Here is a 21,656-nt window from a genome sequence, read left to right on the forward strand (position 1 = left end):
AAATTAAAGACTCCTTTAACAATATTAACTTCATATTTGAACGAGATAGAAGAGACCAAACATGGTCCGAAAGCTGAAAGAAAGACATTTTTCTGTCCTTAAGCAAACTAGTTTCCCAACAATGCCTAATAAGGCATAAGCATGGCAAATACCTTCTTTACGGTTTAAGCTGTAGTTCGTATATGAAAATGTAGTTTAAACAATAAAATACGAGGAGCTTTATTGAGAATACATTCAAAAAATCGTTTGCAGAAAGCGAGTCTACTACAGCAGATGTAAGCTTCCACCAACATTTTTTTGTGGGTTGACAATATCTTTTTTTTTTTTTTTATCTCTTTAACGTGAAATAAGATCCACTAAGGTTTCTAAGACAAGACAACAATAACAACAACAGCAACAGTTTGAGAAATGAGTTTTTCTTACTACAGGTTATTGGGTTGGTCCTCGTCTTCCTTGTCAGGGTCGTCTTCTGTTTCTTCTTCTTTCTTCTCTTCCTCTTCATCATCTTCTTCCGGAGGATCGTAAGGCATTGGAGGAGGCAACGGTGACTTCATAGGACTAAACTTGGGGAATATATCTGGTCTCCTCCCTGGCTTTGGTCTCTCCCATTCCTACCACAAAACCCCAAACATCAAATGCACAAATAATTGCAATGACCAGCAAAATGATAGAGCAAATATTCAACAAAACAGCCAAAAGAAAAGTCACCAATACTGGTGCATCGATATACAACCAAAAATACAGTTCTTTCAATCAAGAGGGACATGAATGGTGTATCAAGAAACACAACGACAACATAACAATCAGAAATCAAGAAGTGGAATTTGACTGACTACACTCAAAATTACTGCAAACAAAGAACCAAGAAATCGATACAGAGGTTACACACAAAACTCGGTATACAATTGTCACTAGATGCAGCTTCTCTCTAATTGATTCATACCTAAAGAACTCTACACCTGTGATAGCTTTACCAAGTGATGAACACTGAACAAGATAAGTCAAACAAATCAAAGCTTGACATAGCCTCACAATCTCAATTTACTCAAGAATCCAAATACAATTGTAACTGAAATTTCAAAGTGTCTATATCGAAATTGAGGCTCTAATAGCAATGTGAAATCCCTAAGAATCTGTAGAGCCAAATTTTTAAAAAGTAAATCGAAAGCAAAGAGATAATTACGATAGGGAAATCGAGAGGGTTGCGACGAGTGAGCTTCTCTTCCTCAGGAGCCATAGACACCACCTGCAACTGCTTCCTCGTCTTACGGCTCAGAGGGAAGCGTTGAACGGAGACGAAAGAGCAACCAATAGACTTGGTAACAGCTCTGTTTAGCGACGGTGAATATAGTGGCAGAGAGAGAAGTGGCAACGGCGACGTAAGCGATGCCGATACATAAAGCGGCGCCATAGCTCCTCCGCCTCTGTGTCTTCGATGATTCTATCGGTTCCGTCAACACTTTCATTTTTGTTTTGTTTTTAATATAAATATATAATTCAATACATTTTGTTTTGTTTTTTTTTTTTTTTTTTAACATCTTCATTCTTCATTAGTTTTGTTATATATAAAATCAATAAACTAATGTATATGTATACCGTAAAAGTTTGTGAACATATTGTCAAATCTCTGATCCTCGAAATCAAAGTGAGAATCTTGTGGATGACTTTTGTCTTTCCTTGGCCAGTACCACAAAGGATAGATAAATCAAACTTGTCATTCTCGAAGAGCACAGCAGAGGAGCATCAATCACAACTCCCGGATCACAATACTCAATCCGGAGATTCCGGAGAGAAGAAGGTCGTCGTGTTAAACGGAGCCACTTCAGTGACCGAGAATGAACCCTATAGACGTTTTCGTCATTCCATACAACGTCAACCTTTAAGTATTCTAGCACAGGGCAGGACGAGACAAGCCTCTCAAAAGTGGTCTCCTTGGTAAACACAATATCACTTAAACGGAGGATCTTTAGACAAGGTAGAGAAACAAGCTCAGGATCAACCAAAGTCGGCTTATAGAGTCTTAGACACACCAGTAGTGACTCACAAACATAGAGACTAAGTGGCATCTCATGAGAATAGGCATCTCAGAGTAACGTGAGCAGCCATAAGACGCTGAACCTTACGCTTAACCGAGGCACCGATCCATGATGTGAGATAGGATGATGCATGCATTGCCATCAATATATAACCTGAGTTTTTCTATGCATGTAACCCTATCGGAATCGAAAAACCAGTTACCAAAACTCAAAAAGGCATCAAAACTTGGGAATTTCTTAAAGTCCAGTTTTAAACGAGGAACCAAAAGCCAGAGAGTCCTCCATCTGGTAGATAAAACACTTGTCTTCACAGCTTCCTCTGTGGGAAGATGATTAAGTATATGACTTAACAAAGCATCTGGTAATTGGCTTATTTTATTTTCCTTCAACCTCTCAGTACTTAACCCTTTGGAACAAGCCATTCGTATTATTCTTTTCCCAGACAACCAAATCTGTAAGAAATGGTACAAATTTCAGAGAGAAGGAGTAAGAAGAAGAGTATGATAGAGAAACTAAATCATTGAGACTTATAAGTCAGGCTAGGGTTTTTTTCTAAATTTTATCATGAAGATATTTTTCCTAAATTTTATCATGAAGATAATTTTTACAGCAAAAATGGGTAAAATCAGAATAGAAGAAGAAGAAGAAGAAGAAGGACCTAAGAGTGTTTTGGTCGAACGGAATGGAATCACTTGCCGGAACTGTAGATCGTAATTTCGCCGGTGGAAATTAGGAATCACTTGCCCCAACCTTCTCGACTCTCTAGGTTACGTGTGTCAGTGTGATTAATGTAAGTAGTTTCAGTTACACAAAAGGCCCAACATAGCCCACTAAATCTTTGTTTTAAAGTTGACATTTTATATTACCATGGTCTACTACTCGAAGGGTTTGGTTTGGTAAAAGAGAAAGACTACCTAAGTTTACTCGTTGTGCTCAAGTTAAATTGGCTGTTTTTGTGGTATTTAAAGGCGGCTATAACAAGAAGATGATTGTGCTTGATCTTTAGTTGGATGATTGTGTGTTTGTGAGTTTAGCTATCAATGATATGAAATCATCCTTTCAATTGTAAATCTTTGATTGTTAGCTTATTTTGTGCCACTAAAATGCTGTTTTGATAGAATAGAAAGGTTATTACCATCATGACTCGAATGCGAAATTTGCTTTTTCAACCATTAGACATATGCGATTTTGATAAGAATGAAATGTATAATCTCAGTATTTATCCTTGTAATGACACAATGAAATGAAGGAAGATTTCTCTAGAGCTTCAACTCAACTTCTATTAACAGCTAACTCACAATAACATCACGCCCATAGTCAGCTACAATTCGGTCACCAGCTTCTTCTCTACTTCCTTCAGTCTTCCTCTGCAAGTTTACCTCCCACATGTCTGTTCTTACTCTTAAAATAAACTCATTGTCGCTGAAACTTGAAACATAGTATACACTAAGTAGGATTCGGACGAGGGAGATGGTGCAGCCAAAGTGGGAAAACATACTGTGTAAAGTAGAGATGGTTAGGACCAGTTTGAACTGATGAGAGAAAGTATCTATAGATGTCCCTCATATACTCCCTGCACTGGTTAAAACTCAAGACGCAACCATCCATACACTTACGAGCGTCTTCAGCTTCCTTGTGAAGACTAAACACTTTTGTCCTCAAGTTAAAAAGGATCAGACCATTGTTGCTCCTGCTCCACAAGTAGACGATCTCAGATTTCAAAGGATGCATCACCACAGGGAAATAATCAATACCTAACTCGATCAAAGACACCAAACTAACTTCCCAAAAGAGCTGCCACTGGTCCTCAGGACCAATATCAGTGTACTTGACCAGCCTCCAAACCCGTAACGTGCGGTTTCCATTCACACGGAACTCGTTGAAATACACAATGGACCCTTCCGAGGTTGTAAAGGTTCTCCTAAAACGCCGTAACTCATCATCTTTTCCAGGGAAAGGTACGATATGACACCCACCATCAACACCATTATGACCTCCAAAGAAATCGTAGGCGATAATAGAACTAGTGAGATTAGAAAGCCAATGAAGAAACCCGTTCAACGCAAGCGACTTGTCCTGACCAGACCACGTAGCAGTATGATGACAAGTTACAAATTGTCTCCCCCACATCCCAGTATCAGACGAGTAGATCATAAACTGGACTTTACCTTCATGAGTCAACAACCACACAACCTTGTAACTCACAACTACACCCTTCTCCATCTTTGTAACCAACCCACTCTCACTAAACCGCTCGTTCTTCCGCAATCTCTCAAAATTACGAAAAGGAGGTTGAGGGAGTCGAAACCATTCCTGCAACAAAGGGTTCCCAATGTAATACATCGGAGACCCATCACTAGACTCTGCACAAATCGTGACCAACCCATCTGTACAAGCTAACACATTTATTTTAGTGATCGTCGTCTCGACAAAGAAACTTACTAGAGATCCTGGAGAACGAGAAAGTCCCCATCTTTCGCATCCATGGTGGCCGACGATTTCAAGAGTGAGTTTGTGAGGGTTGGTTTGGATGATGGACCATGAGGTTGATGAAGATGAGTTGAAAGAGATGTAAAGATCTCTGAAGAAGTCTGAATCGATTAGAGTTTTCCATTCTTTGCTCACTGATCTGAATCTCGCGATGTCCTTCAGTGGACAACGAAGCAAGACGTTGACCAATGTTACTTCTAAAATCTCCATTTCTTTTCACTTCTTCTTCGATTTCTCCGAGACGACCAAGTTTGTTCTCATCAGGTTTATGTCTGGGGTTCCAATACTTGGCAATTGCTAGGAGATGGGTTTATGACATTGCTACTTTATTGGTTTTTATATTATCTGGTTGTGTCCGCTACCGCTGGTGGTATGATGATGGTTTGTGGGTTCGGTTGATTGGGGAAATTAATTATGGAGTTATTATTAGTCAATGAATTAAATTTGTGAGTTTGACACATATATAAGCACAATAAATTTAACTTTATTAGATGACATAAAGAGAAAAAAATCTAAAGTTTTCTGTTGTGATTTATATTATGTGACTATTCAATTCTTTTAATAAAAATAGGATCAAACGAAAGATGAAAAGGTGAATACAATAATTATTAATATTTAATATTATATAATTTGATACCATTATATCAAATACTTTTTAATTGTGATTGACTATTAAATGTAAAATTCATAACTATTTATGCTGGTTTTTATTAATTAAATATGCTTAATTTATTATTATAAGTGCACTTAATAAATTTATTTTTAAAAGTTAAAATCCAATGACATTAACATATCAGTAAAAAAATTTATAATTTTTTCATAGAAATTAATGTAAAATTGATTCACAAGTAATACTAATAGATTGTCACCCCTAACATTTGGTATGTAATAATCCTCAAATCCTTTGACATGACTAGACTTGCTTGTGTATATATGTGAATGAAGGACATGGTTAAACACTACAACGAAAGATCAACCTTTCACAAGACTAAAATTGTTTAATTCAAATGATGAACGTTTCTTTCAAGCTTTCACTCTTGATTTTCATTTTGGTTATCACATCTGGTAAGTATTATAGTTAGGAGTGTCAAAATGGTTAACTCAATCCAACTCAACTTATTATGCAATGAATTAAAAATTAAATGAATTTATGATATAAAACTTTATATAATATACACATCCATTTGCACTGAAAAAAAGAAGAAGCACATCCTTTCGAACAAAGCAAAAACTTTTTTAATATGCAACTTATATATATATATATATATATATATATATATATATTTGAGGAATTTTCAACAAATAACACTTTCAAATATCGATGGATCCATTTTTTACCTTCAACTAAATTATTATTAAAAAAAATCCGGAACTAAGAGATTTCTACTTGTCGGTTCATTTAAAAACTCTCAACTAATTTATTTATGAAACCTTAGAATTTATCAATATATTTTAAAAGTAAAAAAATCCATCAACATCCTTTTTTTTTTTTTTTTATAATTTGAAAAGCTTGAACATAGTGGTGAATATTGCATTGATCTCATGTTTGAATTTAATGGGCTTGATTCATTTGGTCTGAGGAAGCATATACTTCTTTTAAAATATGTTACCTTGGTTTATCATTTGAATTACTCTATAGCTTTAGAGCCACAAATATTATTACTAAAGAAAAAAGTTTAAACCCTATGAATGATGAAAGAATAGATATTGGATCAGAAGCAAGAGAGCTAACAGGAGCTGACAAGAAATTCGAAGTTGTCACCGGAAGTTCAAACTACGGCGGCACCACCAGGGCCTTAATGCAATCCCCACCTTGCAAAAGAGATGTTGATTGTAACTTAAGATGTCCCAAGGGAGCTGGAATCTGCAATAATGGCAAATGTGATTGCCTCTAATTGGATTAATCGCATTCTAATGTATTTCTATCAATAAAATTTATCTACTCATTTTCAGACTTTTACTCTCATTTGCATTAATTTCAAGGGTAATAATCATACGTTCAAACGACCAACAATGTATTCATGCATGCATTGATCGATTTCTACACTATCTAGAACGACTATGTATTCATAATTCAAGCATTGATTCCAAGCCCGAGGCAAATTCACCGGCTAGTTACTTGATTTCTATTCAGTTTCCAATGGACTCCTTGCTACACGATATCTTGATTTTTTTTTTTGTGTAGCTACACAAACTTGTATGAGTTACATACTTATATATCAAAATTACATTTGCTTTTGAAGTTTGACATGTAAAGTTTGACATTTTTCTGCCTCATGATGTAGATCTCATGATTTACGAGCCTAAAGTTTACCATAAATATTCGTAACTTTACGAATTTTTCTAAAGTTTAGGCTCTGATCTAAAGTTTACCATAATTAATATTCAACTCTGATGTAAAGTTACGAATTTTTCTGCCTATCATAATTAATATTTAATTATATTTCATGGTGAACGGTTCTAATTGCTCAGAGTTGTAGATCTCATGTAAACTTGCGTTCGTATTATTTGGGAATCGAACGCTAAACCTCATGATGTAGAATCATTAGTTAACCAATGATCAACGATTGAGACAAGGATGAAGAAACAAAGTATCTGTAGGAGTTACACACTGTCACGGGATGTACATGAAGGACTTCAGACGAAGTGGGAAGTGTCAAGTTGATCCGCCAGCACAACACCTTGAAGACAGTGCGATACATCGAGCGTGGAGTTGTTGAGCATGGGCGAAAAATGTGTCAAGCTAAAAAGGTGTTCGTTGGAAGCTACAAGCAAGTGGAGTGTTGAAGTCAACATAATGATGGGGTTTCTCCTATGACTCATTGGACAAAGAGAGGTTCTTGAAGGACATGGTGCATAGGAGGATTTGCTGGATAAAGAATAGTATGTGAAGATTGTTGCTGCATATAAAAGAGAAGCAGCTCACATCCTTATTCGGTTACCACTTTTATAGAGAGAAAAGTGTGTGTGTTTAGATCTAAGCAAGAAGAACAATATTGCTTGAGGGTTTCATTGGTGAGTGAATAAAGAGAGAGCATAGATGTTGCTGTGCAGGTAAGGTTGAGTAGATTAGGAATGTTTCAGTGGCAAACCAGCTGTTTTGGTGTTGCATAAACTGATCAAACAAGTTTGTAAGAAAGTTGTTTGAGAAATTCTTAATAAAGCTCAGTTTACTGGTATCTTGGTGTTCTTGTAGTAGTATTCAAGGTTCTAGTTATTTCAATTGGTATCAGAGCAGGAAACCGATCTGAGACTGTCGTCTCTACACAGGTTAGATCCTAAGTTATAGAACCAAATACTGATGGTACGGGTACAAGTAAGAACATCGTGTTGGATACTAAGAGATATGGGTATTGGAAAGTTCGAATGACACAACTCATCAGAGGCCAAGGAGAAGATGCATGGACAACCGTAGAAGAAGGATGGGAACCTCCGTTTGATACAACAAAAGAGGGAGTTAAGATTCCAAAACCTAAAGCCAGATGGATGATTGACGAGAAGAATCTGTCAAAATTCAATGCAAGAGCCATGAATGCCATTTTCTCTGGTGTGGATGAAGATGAGTTCAAACTCATTCAAGGATGCAAGTCTGCAAAACAAGCCTGGGATATTCTCCAACAATCTCATGAAGGAACGTCAAGTGTTAAAAGAACGAGACTTGATATGTTAGCTACTCAGTATGAGTGTCTGAAGATGGCTCCAGATGAAACAATAGTGAAGTTTAGCTCAAAGCTCAGTGCCATAGCGAATGAAGCTGAATTTCTTGGAAAGACCTACAAGGATCAAAAACTGGTGAAGAAACTGTTGAGATGTCTTCCAGCCAAATTTGTTGCTCACAAGGCTGTAATGAGGGTAGCTGGGAACACTGAGTCAATGACTTTTGCTGAATTGGTCGGGTTACTAAAATCTGAAGAAATGGAAGCTGGTGAAGACAAAGTCAAACCATCTAAAAGCGTTGTGTTTTAGGCCGATCAAAAACCTGATCAGTTTCAAGAAATCAAAGATAGCATGTCCTTGTTGGCCAGAAATTTTGGTAAAGCTTTAAAAAGGGTTGAGAGAAACAACAACAGAGACACACGACGTTGGAGTAATACAGAAGGAGACAAACCAGGTGGTAGATCATCAAAACCAGATGCTGACTACTCTGGTAAGAGAAAGGAGATTCAGTGCTATGAATGTGGAGGGTATGGTCATATCAAACCTGTAACCAAACGGAATGAGTTAAAGTGTCTTGAGTGCAAAGGCATGGGACACACAAAGTTTGAATGTCCTAACAAAACCAAGTCAAAAGAGAAATCCCTGTTGAGCTTCAGTGACTCTGAGTCTGCTGAAGAAGGGGAAGAACTGCTCAACTTTGTTGCTTTTACAGTCAGTGGAGATAATGTTCCGATAGGTGCTGAGTCTGATTCAGAGAGTGACGAAGAAATTAATCCTAAGGAGGAATACAAAATTCTGTATGACAGTTGGGTACAACTAAGCAAGGATAAGCTTAAGCTTATTCAAGAAAAGCTTACTTTGGAATCTAAACTTGAAACAGCCTATGAAGATGCAACGAAAAAGGTTAACCATACTCCACTCAAGGCTAATGATCAAACAACTGAAGGACTTCTTCAGAAACTGAGCAACCTTCAAGAAGAGTATTACAAAGAAAAGGGAAGAGCCACAGTACTTGAAAAGGAGTTGAATAAGAAACACAAGCATATCAGGATGCTGAACAGTGGGACTAAGGATCTAGACAAGATTTTGTCCATGGGAAGAATAGATGCCACACACAGAGGTCTAGGGTATCAAGGAAATACTGGAACCTCAAGTGATATGACAGTTCAACCTGTGAAATTCGTGAGTGCCAATCACTTAGAAAAGGAAGCAGGTATATTTACTAACTTGAAGAAAGAAATTTCGGTGATAAAGAAATCAGAGGAAAGGCAGAACCATCCGTTGAAGGACCATCACAGGAGGGTCATAAGGAGAAGAACCTATGGGTGTGATCACTGTGGTGACAATCATCAAAGAAAACACTGTTACAGTTTCAGGAAGAAAATCAATCTGTTGTGGAATCTCAATAAGTGTTACTTGGAGCCAGGGAAGTTCTGCTCCGTGTGGATCTCAAAGAAAGATTTGTATAGTGATCTACTTACAGAAAGATCAAACTTCAACCTAATAAAGATGCATGAAGAAGATGATGAGATCTACATAAGTTGCAATCTAAAGGCTTTCACTGCTGTTTCTGGAGAAGACACAACCGAGAATATCAGCTTAAGATGTAATCTAAGCTTGATACAACTTGGAGAGGATGACGAAGAAGCCAATGTTGCCTATACATCTACAGGCTCATCTGAAGTCAACTCTTGGTACTTTGATAGTGGATGCTCAAGACACATGACAGGAGATCAATCAGCATTAGACGAATTTACACCTATTCTAGGTGGAAAAGTCACTTTTGGTGATGGAGGAAAAGGTCAAATCGAAGGAAAAGGGGTGATTGACAGATCCAACCAACCTAAACTGGCAAATGTGTATTTTTTTGATGGATTTCGTGCAAATCTAATCAGCATAAGCCAGTTATGTGATGATGGACTTAAAGTCACATTCACAAAAACGGAATGCGGTGCATATGATGAAAACGGAAACAAAGTTCTAGCTGGAGTTCGTTCAGGAAACAACTGTTATATGTGGAAAGATTTAGAGATGTGTCTATCCGCTACAGTCTCTAAACTTGATCTATGGCATCGACGGCTTGGTCACATCAACACTCAGAGTTTAGTCAAGATAGTAAAGGCTAACGTTGTCAGAGGTATACCAAAGCTTGATGGAAAATCTGATGCAGTCTGCGATGCCTGCAGTAAAGGAAAACAAATCAAGGTTACAACACAAGAAAATCGCTGATATTGGTTCAAAACTAATTTTGGAGTTGATACACATGAATCTTATGGGGACCGAGAGCTTGAATGGAAAAAGGTACACCTTTGTACTTGTTGATGATTTTTCTAGATTCACTTGGGTCAGATTTTTAAGAGAAAAATCAGAAGCTGTTGAGAGCTTCAAGATACTGGCTCTGCAACTTCAGACTGAAAAGGGACCTATAGTTCAAATTAGAAGTGACCACGGTGGTGAGTTCCAGAATGAAGAATTTGAGCAATTCTGCAACTCTCAAGGGATACGACATCAATACTCTGCACCAAGGACACCACAACAAAATGGGATTGTTGAAAGGAAGAACAAAACTCTTCAAGAAATGGCAAGAGCCATGATTCACGGCAACATTGTGTCACCAAGGTTTTGGGCTGAAGCAATAAACACCGCTTGTTACATCATCAATCGTGTCTATGTGAAACCAAACACCAACACCACTCCTTACGAAATTTGGAAAGGGAAAACTCCGAATCTGTGCTACTTCGACACGTTTGGGTGTATCTGTTACATTTTGAATGATAAAGATCACCTGGGTAAGTTTGACTCAAGGAGTGATGAAGGTATTTTTCTGGGTTATGCTGCAAATAGTATGGCTTACAGGGTATACAACAAACGTCTCAAGAGAGTTGAAGAATCTGTTAATGTTGTATTTGATGATAGATCACCTACTCAAGAATTCCCTGTAGCTCAGGATGATGAAGATCTGCCAACTCTTGATCTAGAGAAAGTTGAATAGGATAAGGAAGAAGAAACAAGGGTTACTCAAGGACCAGCTGTGGACTCAAGGTTAACATCTTTGCAAGTTCCTAAGAATCACTCAGAATCGGATGTGATTGGCAACCTCGAAGGTCAAAGACAAACAAGAGGAGTTCAGATTAACTTTCGAGAAATGTACAACATTCTTGTTTTGTCTCAACACTGGAACCATCTGACATCTTTGCAGCCTTAGAAGATGAGTTTTGGTTTGTTGCGTGTCATGAAGAGATTAATCAGTTCGTTAGGCATGATGTGTGGGATCTTGTTCCAAGACCTCCACAAGTAAATGTTGTTGGTACTAAGTGGATCTTCAAGAACAAGATTGATGAGGATGAAAATGTTACACGAAATCGAGCAAGACTAGTTGCTCAAGGTTACTCTCAAGTTGAAGGAGTTGACTTTGATGAAACCTTTGCTCATGTAGCACGTCTTGAATCCATTCGTTTACTTCTGGGGATGGCCTGTATTCTAAACAGTAAGATGTTTCAAATGGATGTGAAGAGTGCATTTCTAAATGGGATTATCCAAGAAGAAGTTTATGTCACTCAGCCAAAGGGCTTTGAAGACCCAAAATTTCCGAATCATGTGTACAAACGCAAGAAGGCTCTGTATGGATTGAAGCAAACACCACGAGCATGGTATGAGCGTCTCACTGTGTTCCTTCTTGAAAATGGGTTTAAAAGAGGCAGTGTAGACAAGACTTTGTTTATCTATGAAGAAGGTTCAAATATCCTCATTGTTCAGATCTATGTGGATGATACTGTGTTTGGAAACACTAATCCAAAACTTGTGAAGACCTTTGTCAAAGGAATGACTAAGGAATTTGAGATGAGCATGGTTGGTGAGATGAACTACTTTCTGGGATTACAAATCAAACAAAGTGATAGTGGGATTCACATCTCTCAATCAACATATGCAAAGAGCTTAATTCAAAGATTCGGAATGCAAACGAGCAAGTCAGCCAGGACCCCTATGAGCTCAACAACAAAGCTGTCGAAGGACTCAACTGGTCAAAAGGTTGATGAAAAGCTCTACAGAGCTATGATTGGCAGTCTTCTCTATCTCACTGCTACTCGGCCCGATTTGTGCTTCAGTGTTGGTGTATGTGCTCGGTATCAGGCTGATCCAAGGATGTCTCATCTGAATGCTGTCAAAAGGATCATCAAATATGTCAAGGGAACAACTGATCGAGGTCTGTTTTACTCTAAGCAAACTAACTCGAATCTTGATGATCGACGAAGCATCTGGAGGTTGTTTCTTCCTTGGGAATAATCTCATCGCCTAGCACAACAAGAAGCAAAGTTGTGTGACTATGTCTACTGTAGAGGCTGAATACATTGCCATGGGGAGTTTCTATTCTCAGCTCATGTGGATGAAACAAATGCTGTTTGATTATGGTATTGTATCCTCAACCCTCTTAGTTTACTGTGATAATGAAAGTGCAATCAATATCTCTAAGAACCCTGTTCAACACTCTCGCACTAAGCACATAGACATTAGGCATCACTTTATCCGTGAATTGGTTGAAAACAAGGTAATTGAGATCTCTCATGTGTCCTCAGATAAACAACTGGCTGATATCTTTACCAAACCTTTGGATTTGAACACCTTCGCAAATCTTCAAACTTCAATTGGGTTGTGTGATCACTAATGTGTTTATATGTCTGAGCCTCATGCTGTAGGTTCCCGGTACAGGATTGCACAGCTCTTTGTTTTGCTTTTTATCTATGTATAATTAAAACCTCTGTTTTGGCAAGTCTTTTCAGAAAAACAGCTGCTCATCATGCTCTCCCTACAACGTTTCCAAAAAGGATGGATGAAGCAAAAAAAAAAAAAAAAAAATACACAACAAAAAAAAACACAAAAAAAAAAAAGACAACTCAAGAGTGTATGAGTCGGCAGGAAAGGGGTTGATGTTCTTTTCTCTTCTTCTTGAATTTAAAAAAAAAAAGTACAACTCTGTGTATATCTGTATCTATGTTGTTTCTTCATTACATCAATCCATCAACCCTCATCGCCATGAATTTGGCTTCACATCATGAGGATCTGTTCCGGTTGAGTATGATGAGTGTAGTCTAGTCTGTTGAGATCATTGAGTATGTTTTACATCTCTTTGAGCTAAGAAGCTGCTAGTTTTTTCATCTACTAAAATCACATCAGTTGTGCAACTCTTACTTGGGAATCTGTCTGTTTGACCTCAGCCATAAGACTCAGGTGTGGTATCCTCATCCTTTTGTTTGTTTGTTTTATATGTTATTTTGTCAGACATTTATCATATCTATATATATGTGTATATGTATTATAATAAAAAAAACATTTTACTTTGTCTGAAGATGCTCTTGATGAGATTTCACATTTCTTGTTATCACAGCTTTGTGTAAAACATTGATATCAAAGAATGTGTTTTTATCTCATTATGCTATGTGTGTAAGCACTGTTGCCTTTGTGTGGGTTTTGGTTTATGTGTTTGGGCCCAGTTTGTCGTTTGACCTGAAACTCTTTTCGGGCCATGAACGAATCTCACATGTGTGTTAAGTGTCGCAGGTGGCTACTTATTTGGGAGACTGTCCTAAACCTTATTCATTTCTCTTTGTGCCGCTTTCGCCTTGTCTCTTTGTTGTCCACATCTCTTTTTTTTCGCTCCTAAAACCTTCCTCACATTCAGATCTCTTCACTCGTTGATCATGGACCACGACAACCCACCTTCTTCGAATCTTGGTGTTGAGAACTCCACTCCTGCTGCTGAACAATCTTCCGCTGCTCCTGTTCTTTTTTCAGCAGACCCTCCACTTGTCCTAAAGACCGAACCTGGAGTCTCTCAACCTAAGAAGACCAAGCGTAAGCCTCCTCCTCTTCCTCCTAGCAAATGTTCCTGTGTTCGTGCATCTGGATCCAAAGGAAAGTCTAAGCCATCGCCCGCTCCAACTCGTCGCATGCCTCGTCGTAGCTCTACTCGCTCGTCCACTCACGATGACCTTGAAGATGTCACTGACACTTCACTTCCAAAGCCCGATCTCACTGCAGAGGATGTTGTAGAAGTTCCTCCACCGACGTACCTCTCTCGCTATGTTGCAAATCGCCGTCTCACTGCTGCTCGTGATCGCAACTACCATGAACTGAAGCTTCCGTCCTCAGATCCCTACTCATCTCAGTTCTTCTCCGAACTCACCATGCGTCGTTTTCAGACTATCTCAGATCGCCCCTTCAATGAGATGGGCTGCCTTGCTGCTGATAACCCTCACGGTGGTGATGCATACAAAATCCTGTCGGATTTTGGTCTTCTGTCTACGGTTACTGAAGTTGATTCGTTTGTAGGGGCTGTTATCAAAGAGTTCTATGCCAACCTGGCTGAAGCTGAAACAGAGGGGATTGACACACTCAAAGTTTATGTCCGTGGATCCATGTATGAGTTCTCTCCATCTCTCATCAATGCCATGTATCAGCTTCCCAATGAGTCGTACCCTTTGAATGCGACTCAGATCCAAGTTCTTGACAATGTTGATGAGATTGTCACTCTCCTCACTGATGGTTGGATTCGTACTTGGGAGCTTCGCAACAAAAAGGAGATGGGCGATACGGTGGCGATGCTTCAGAAGATCTGTTGTCAGAACTGGATGCCCACAATGAACCCCAGCTCTATGTCTGCTGAGCGGTCTATACTCCTCTTCATGATTCTCAAAGGCCATCGCTTTAACTTTGGGAAATTGGTCTTTGATGAAATCTGTGCCTGCAGCTCTGTGGTCGCGAATGCTTCCTCCAATGTTCGTCTCATTCTTCCCAATCTCATCGATCAGCTCCTGCATTTCCAACGCATTGTTCCTGCTCTCTCCGGTGATGTTACCTCTGCTGCACCTGTTAAGTTCAAGATTGAGCCGAAGGAGCTTCTGTCCTCTCAGACTCCACTCACTCTTCTGTCGGATATTTGCCACTTGCATGACTTCACCAAACTCATGATGGAACGTCTTGCAGGTAAGTCTCTCTCCTCTTCCACTTTCTCTGATCATTTCTCTCTAGTTTTTATATGAGTTTGTGCACTCAAGCAGGGGGAGATTACCTTGATATCGTTTATTCTGAGGGTGAGGGTGATCCTGAAGATGAGGAAGACGGCGATGAAACCGAGAGTGGCTGAACAAATTCATGTATGCTCGCATGTAGGGGGAGTAATATAAATAGGAGTTTGACTTAGTGGTTGTTTTTAGTCAGAAACTCTCTAACGGTTATGTATTGCATTTACAATTGCAGAACTCTGATTTTTTTAGTTCTACTCGGCTATGTATTGAACCTTTGAACCTTATGCTGCTCTGAAGTATTTCAGTTAATCTTAATGCCTTGTGGTTCAGTTTTGGGTTTGCTGTTCGGTTTGCATCACTAACTTGTTACAGGAAGTTTGAGGCACACACTCAGATAAAAAGGGGGAGATTGAAGAAATAGAGTATTTGTAGGAGTTACACACTGTCACGGGATGTACCTAAAGGACTTCAGACGAAGCGGGAAGTGTCAAGTTGATCCGCCAGCACAACACCTTGAAGATAGTGCGATACATCGAGCGTGGAGTTGTTGAGCATGGGCGAAAAAGGTGTCAAGCTAAAAAAGTGTTCGTTGGAAGCTACAAGCAAGTGGAGTGTTGAAGTCAACATAATGATGGGGTTTCTCCTATGACTCATTGGACAAAGAGAGGTTCTTGAAGGACATGGTGCATATGAGGATTTGCTGGATAAAGAAGAGTATGTGAAGATTGTTGCTGCATATAAAAGAGAAGCAGCTCACATCCTTGTTCGGTTACCACTTTTATAGAGAGAAAAGTGTGTGTATTTAGATCTAAGCAAGAAGAACAATATTGCTTGAGGGTTTCATTGGTGAGTGAATAAAGAGAGAGCATAGCTGTTGCTGTGCAGGTAAGGTTGGGTAGATTAGGATTGTTTCAGTGGCAAACCAACTGTTTTGGTGTTGCATAAAACTGATCAAACAAGTTTGTAAGAAAGGTGTTTGAGAAATTCTTAATAAAGCTCAGTTTACTAATATCTTGGTGTTGTTGTAGTAGTATTCAAGGTTCTAGTTATTTCAAATGAGACTTCCACAGAAAAATTCGTAAGTCAGTAAATATTTTTTCTTTCTACCATTATCACTAAATGACATAATCTTGTTTTCGAGTGTAAAAAAAAAAAGTCATATATATGTGGAATACGCTGTATGTATAAACTGTATTAAAACATCTCCTATTTAATAGGACGAAAGTACACAACATTATTTTGTATACTATATAATTTTAATAAGTTGGTTATAAATAGATTATATAGATTAATTAATAGATTACATGATTAAAATTTAAATAGTAGATACAACTTTAATTTATCTCCAAAAATTTCAAAGAAAATATTCTAAAAAAAGCATTTGATATCATCTAACTTACCATATTAATTTCTTTTATTAAACTATTCATCCATATTAAAAAAAATTAATATCTAACTTAACATATTAATTTGTTAATTATCATTATACTTCACCTTTCATTTTTATATATGAGCCTATTATGTGAAACAAATAAATTATCATATTATTTATTATAATTAGAAAATAGTTTTATTTCCGAATATACTATAAGTTGATTTTTTTAAAAAATATATAAATTGCTCAATCTATAAAATGTTCAAGATTCTGTAATATTTATTCTTTAAAAATAATATCTATTGAATTAAAAATTTTACTAAGTAACGGTGAAACGACCCAATCTATTTTTATTTTATTTTTTAAATTAAATAATAATAATAATAATATATAATCTATAATTTAAAAGTTGGCTAACTCTCTCAGCATGACACATCACCACCTAAAAGAGTGCCACGTGTACTTTGCATACAAATAACGCAACTTATTTAAAAAACAAACTGAAACAAACAAATTCTAATGCAGTCCATTACTGCTAAACCAATTACTTGATTCAGTTTTTTTCCTAAATCCAGATTCTAGATGTCTTCTTCGCCTTCTTCGCCGTTAAACCATGGTCCGACTGTGCTTCTTCGTTCAATCAATCATACTCGATTTATTCTTCTTGGATCCACCATAATCCATGTGTCTCTGCTTTAATGGGGTTTGATGATGCATGTTGCTGTAGAGTTAGTTTGGCTTGTGGTGGTGAAGTTAATTAAAAATTAGAAAACTTTTACTGGATTGATCAAAAAAAAAAAAAAGATCATACTTTACCCAGATTTTATTATCCATCGTTGATTTAATCAAAGCTTGTGACTTTATCCAATAAAGTCAAGAATTTTTTGGCTTTTGTTTCTTTTGAGTATTCATCTTTATGCCTGCCTCATGATGCATCGCTTTGTAAATAGCTCTGTTTGTAAAACGTCTTTCATTTTGTTAAGTCTAGGAATCAAATATGAAACAGTTTTATAGTTACTTAATATGTTTGTTTCGGATTAGTGTTTGTGCAGAAGAACACTCCGTCGCTATCTGTACCACAACTTGGTGATTGGGACCAAAAAGGAGGAGGAACATTGCCTGACTACTCTATGGATTTAACTAAGATTAGAGAGATGAGGAAACAAAACAAAAGCTACTTCAACAACTGCTAAATTCTCAAAATTGTTTATATCAACAAATCATTGGCGTTTTTAAAAGAACACTCTGGTGGCGTAGAACACTCACAGAAACCTAAACAGTGGTTATCAAAACAACTCTATGTGTGAAACACCAAGAGACGTAGCTTGGAAAAGAAGAAGACGTCAGATGATAATGATTCAAGAGAAGAGGCTGCTTCATAAAGACATTTCAGATAATCTTAGTGTACAAATGAAACTAACGGATGAGGATTTGAACGAGCTAAAGAGATCGATTGAGCTAGGTTTCGGTTACAATGAAGAAGCAGGACAAAAGCTATGCAATACATTATCAGCTCTTGATATTTACTTTGCACTGAATCGATTTCAAACGTAACTCGTTAAGGCCACATGGATGTCAAAAGTCACTCATCATAACTACCATCACTAACAACTCCTACACATAAATTGGGTAATAAATCCCCCTACATAGCATCTAAGTTTTAAACTATAACAGTGGAGTAATAGAAAACCAAACAACACAAAGACAATCAAAGATTCACATAATTTTTAAAAATAATTCGACATTAAATAACAGATGCAATTCAGATTCTAACAGCCACGCACTATAAATACAATAGTATTTGTAGATGTATACTCCGTTAAGTGCTCTTTCTAAAAAAACGACTAAAAGAAAATTCCCCCAGAGATCACACCCCATATAACACAGAAAAAAATTCAGGCACTATTTTTAAAAAATGGCCGACTGTGACATTGTCGCAATACCGACAAGAGAAACCTATGTGTCGTTTGACGAGAAGGTATTAACAATTACACATATATGGATTATATTACAATCGCAAACATCTATAAAAACAACTCACTGCCTACCATTTATAGGATTCAATGATACATAGATTCATACCAGCTAATCTTGCGACCATGTATGTGGATGCTTTGCAAGAAAATACTATCTTCGAACTGACTCGGTTCGAAGTGCAAATATGCACAAATCATTACAAGGTTACGGGAAAACCAATTGCTATCCGTTTTCACCGAGGCACACAAATGAACATCATACCTGATGAAGGCTTAACAGTTAAAAAAGGAAACTTCAATCTGCACAATTTCGACCACCTACAAGCTCTAGCGAACACCAATCTAGCACTACCTGGTAAATACTCATAGACTAAGTAAATAATTAAAGCATGAAAATATATAACCAAACTAATAAGAAATAGTCCCATTTATTTAACAGATGTTTTGGGACAAATCATCTTTATAGAAGGTCCTAACCTTAAAGATCCAACTTCAAAGGACCGTTTGATAGTCCGACTGAAACTCAATACGTAAGTGTGGTTTTCTTAAAGGTAAATATAAAGAAAATGATTCTAAATCAATTAACAACATAGTTTTACACCCACTTACAGGTCGATCATTGCCTACTTGAATATTTGGGATGAGGCTGCATCAAATTTCCGATCATACATGAGCTCAACAAGTGATAATATGAATGTCATGCTCGTAACAACATTAAACCCAACACTATTTCAAGGTTGGACACTTTTTTGTGTATATTTTTATAATAACAGTACATTTATATAGAACTAAATTTTAAATGAGTAGGATAAATTAAAATTGTAGGGCTTTTAACAAATAACCTATGAAAGAATTATAGTTATAATATGATTTTTAAAAATCTATACTAAGGTTAAATCTATCTCGTAAGTTAAGTGTTTTTTAGATATAGCCGGTGTAATAATTGTATCCAAAAATCATAAGATGGTATACCGCAGATTAAATTTGTCAATAAGTATAATTCAATAGTTATAACACAAAATGTATTTAAAAAATATTAATATAGATAATTCAATGAAATTATATAACTTACAGTTTTATTTATTTCCATTAACATACTTCTTAACTTGGGTAAATAATTTAGGGTTTTTAAGCAAACAAATTAGAATAGTTTAAATAAAAATGTGGTTAGATTAAGTAATTACAGTCTCACTTTACCAAAAAAAAATTCTTATGGAAACAAAAAATGATGTTAGAAAAGTAAAATAGTATTTGTCTCAATTGTCTTATTAGTTTCTTCAAAAGTTTCCCACATATTATTATGAACCAAATTCACAATACAATTGATTTAACTAATTACTATTCTATAACTAATGTCTCATTTAGATCAACTACAGTTGCTCTACAGGGTGTTGATTTGGTAGTAGTAGTTGTTGTAATTGCAACTGCTGCATGTGGAACTATTGCGGCAGAAAAAAGGTGTTTGCTATTGTTGTTCATCCGATTGTCTAGAACAAAAATTTGGCATCGTACTACTCCTCAAACATCTATTGCAGAGTATAAAAAATCGGTTGAGGTGACTGCTATTAAACATACATTATTTTAAAACCTACTCAAAACTTCCTATAAACAAACGTCAATATACAAAATATAAAACCAGAAATAAACTACAAAAAAACAAAAACAACATTCCGCGCATAGCGCGGGCATCCACCTAGTATAAATAAATACTCTATAACTAGTGGTTCCATACTCACTAGTCTCCTAACCACAATTAAACCAAACAGCGGAAATAATACCAATACCAATAACCAACATATTATCCAATAATTAATAACCAATAATCAAGTATAACAATTCCAATAACCAAACCACAGGGAAACATAGAACCAGCAATCCTAACAATGTTCTAATGACCCAACTCTAGCAACCTAGCAATGCCAAACAACAACCAATCGAGTCCCTAGAACATCCTCCTCTTCATCGTCTTGATTCCATGATCACACTTTGCCTTTACCTGCACCACAAAAACAAATTGAGATGCATAAGTATTTGATAAACACTCAGTGAGGCAATCCTCGCATCTACTGGACTATACACACAAGCAACATTGATTCCAATGTCCAAACAATCAACACAAACAAACATACAAACTAGGAAAATAAACACCATCTCGCTGGAAGGGAGGTGTCGATCGATGCCGTTTTGCTGGTGTCGACCGACACCACTTGGTGTCGATCGACACTTCCTCTGCAACCGCAATCTGCTCGAAGCCGAGAGTCGAATCTCGCTCCCAACCTCCTCCAAATCGTCCAATACTCAAAACCCAAGCCATATACATCCATAGGAACATGTAGCAACCAATCCCAACAAGAAAAACACACAAAAAAAAAACAACAAAAAAAGCAAGAACAAGGAATCAAATGCTTAGATTAGCCATGGTCATGCACTCACCTCTTTGCAGGAAGTTTCTGAACCACAACAACGAATCCCACACTCCTAGCAACCTTCTAACATGTTCCTAGCCCTGGATCTTCACTCCCACAACAAGATCTCACCAAAAACACCTTAAAATCTCACAAACTCTCACAAGAAACTGTTTTCTCTCATTTTGTCTCTGTTAAGCGGCCAAAACAACAAAACTCCACGACCTAGGTCGACTTGCCACTTAACTAATCCGGTTCTATGGTTTTCGTTAAACCAAACCGACCAAAATCGACAATTGAATCTATCTGGCCAAACCAGAAATAACTGGTGATGACCGACACCACCTTTGGTGTCGATCGACACCCACCCCTGGTCGCGGGTGTTACAAACGGGTCAAAATTTGAATATTTAAATTCAATTTCATATTTTTTTCTTGAGTTTTATAGTTTTATAGAATATAATAAACTTTAAATAATTTATTTTGAAATATTTTTAAAATATTGAAATTTAATATATAAAAAAATTGGTATAAGTTAAAACTATAATATGAAAGAATTTCAAGAAACCAAGTATATTAAAACAAAAAATATACTAATATATTAAATTACTCATAGTATAATAACTCGCTTTTTAAAATCTAAATTTACAAAATTATGTATTATAATGACATTCAAGTCATGATGTAGAATATACA

The 21,656-nt window shown here is 36.9% G+C and overlaps 3 protein-coding genes and 1 pseudogene across 4 annotated transcripts; 1 reads left to right on the forward strand and 3 right to left on the reverse strand.

The window, feature by feature from the left end:
* Positions 1–194: 194 nt before the first annotated feature.
* On the reverse strand, positions 195–1,627 carry LOC104789548 (uncharacterized). The gene is made up of 2 exons (XM_010515230.3): positions 1,184–1,627; positions 195–611 (listed from the first exon to the last, which is right to left on the reverse strand). The coding sequence occupies exons 1-2, from the start codon at positions 1,409–1,411 to the stop codon at positions 423–425; spliced, it is 417 nt and encodes a 138-aa protein (XP_010513532.1). The 5' UTR covers positions 1,412–1,627; the 3' UTR covers positions 195–422.
* Positions 1,628–1,640: 13 nt separating this feature from the next.
* On the reverse strand, positions 1,641–2,458 carry LOC147949825 (putative F-box/FBD/LRR-repeat protein At2g05300 pseudogene; annotated as a pseudogene).
* A 666-nt stretch (positions 2,459–3,124) lies between these two features.
* LOC104789556 (putative F-box protein At3g23950) lies at positions 3,125–4,917 on the reverse strand. 2 transcript variants are annotated; one of them, XM_087457563.1, is made up of 2 exons: positions 3,535–4,887; positions 3,125–3,464 (listed from the first exon to the last, which is right to left on the reverse strand). In XM_087457563.1, exons 1-2 carry the CDS (start codon positions 4,734–4,736, stop codon positions 3,326–3,328), a joined length of 1,341 nt encoding a protein of 446 aa, XP_087313689.1. In that variant the 5' UTR covers positions 4,737–4,887; the 3' UTR covers positions 3,125–3,325. The 2 variants fall into 2 exon arrangements, with proteins under 2 accessions (XP_087313689.1, XP_010513538.1); XM_010515236.3 differs by having other exon boundaries at positions 3,125–4,917.
* A 523-nt stretch (positions 4,918–5,440) lies between these two features.
* On the forward strand, positions 5,441–6,486 carry LOC104789560 (putative defensin-like protein 258). Its single transcript, XM_019242420.2, has 2 exons — positions 5,441–5,591; positions 6,231–6,486. The coding sequence occupies exons 1-2, from the start codon at positions 5,534–5,536 to the stop codon at positions 6,419–6,421; spliced, it is 249 nt and encodes an 82-aa protein (XP_019097965.1). The 5' UTR covers positions 5,441–5,533; the 3' UTR covers positions 6,422–6,486.
* Positions 6,487–21,656: the final 15,170 nt, after the last annotated feature.

The sequence above is a fragment of the Camelina sativa genome, chromosome 1 (assembly GCF_030686135.1).
Source record: "Camelina sativa cultivar CO46 ecotype springtype chromosome 1, ASM3068613v1".
NCBI lineage: Eukaryota > Viridiplantae > Streptophyta > Magnoliopsida > Brassicales > Brassicaceae > Camelina > Camelina sativa.

Coding starts and splice junctions, on each gene's coding strand:
- LOC104789560 (XM_019242420.2), top strand. CDS start 5,534: ATGATGAACGTTTCTTTCAAGCTTTCACTCTTGATTTTCATTTTGGTT. Junction 5,592..6,230: donor CATTTTGGTTATCACATCTG/GTAAGTATTATA, acceptor ATGAAAGAATAG/ATATTGGATCAGAAGCAAGA.
- LOC104789556 (XM_087457563.1), bottom strand. CDS start 4,736: ATGGAGATTTTAGAAGTAACATTGGTCAACGTCTTGCTTCGTTGTCCA. Junction 3,465..3,534: donor AACCATCTCTACTTTACACA/GTATGTTTTCCC, acceptor CTATGTTTCAAG/TTTCAGCGACAATGAGTTTA.
- LOC104789548 (XM_010515230.3), bottom strand. CDS start 1,411: ATGGCGCCGCTTTATGTATCGGCATCGCTTACGTCGCCGTTGCCACTT. Junction 612..1,183: donor ACCCTCTCGATTTCCCTATC/GTAATTATCTCT, acceptor GTTTTGTGGTAG/GAATGGGAGAGACCAAAGCC.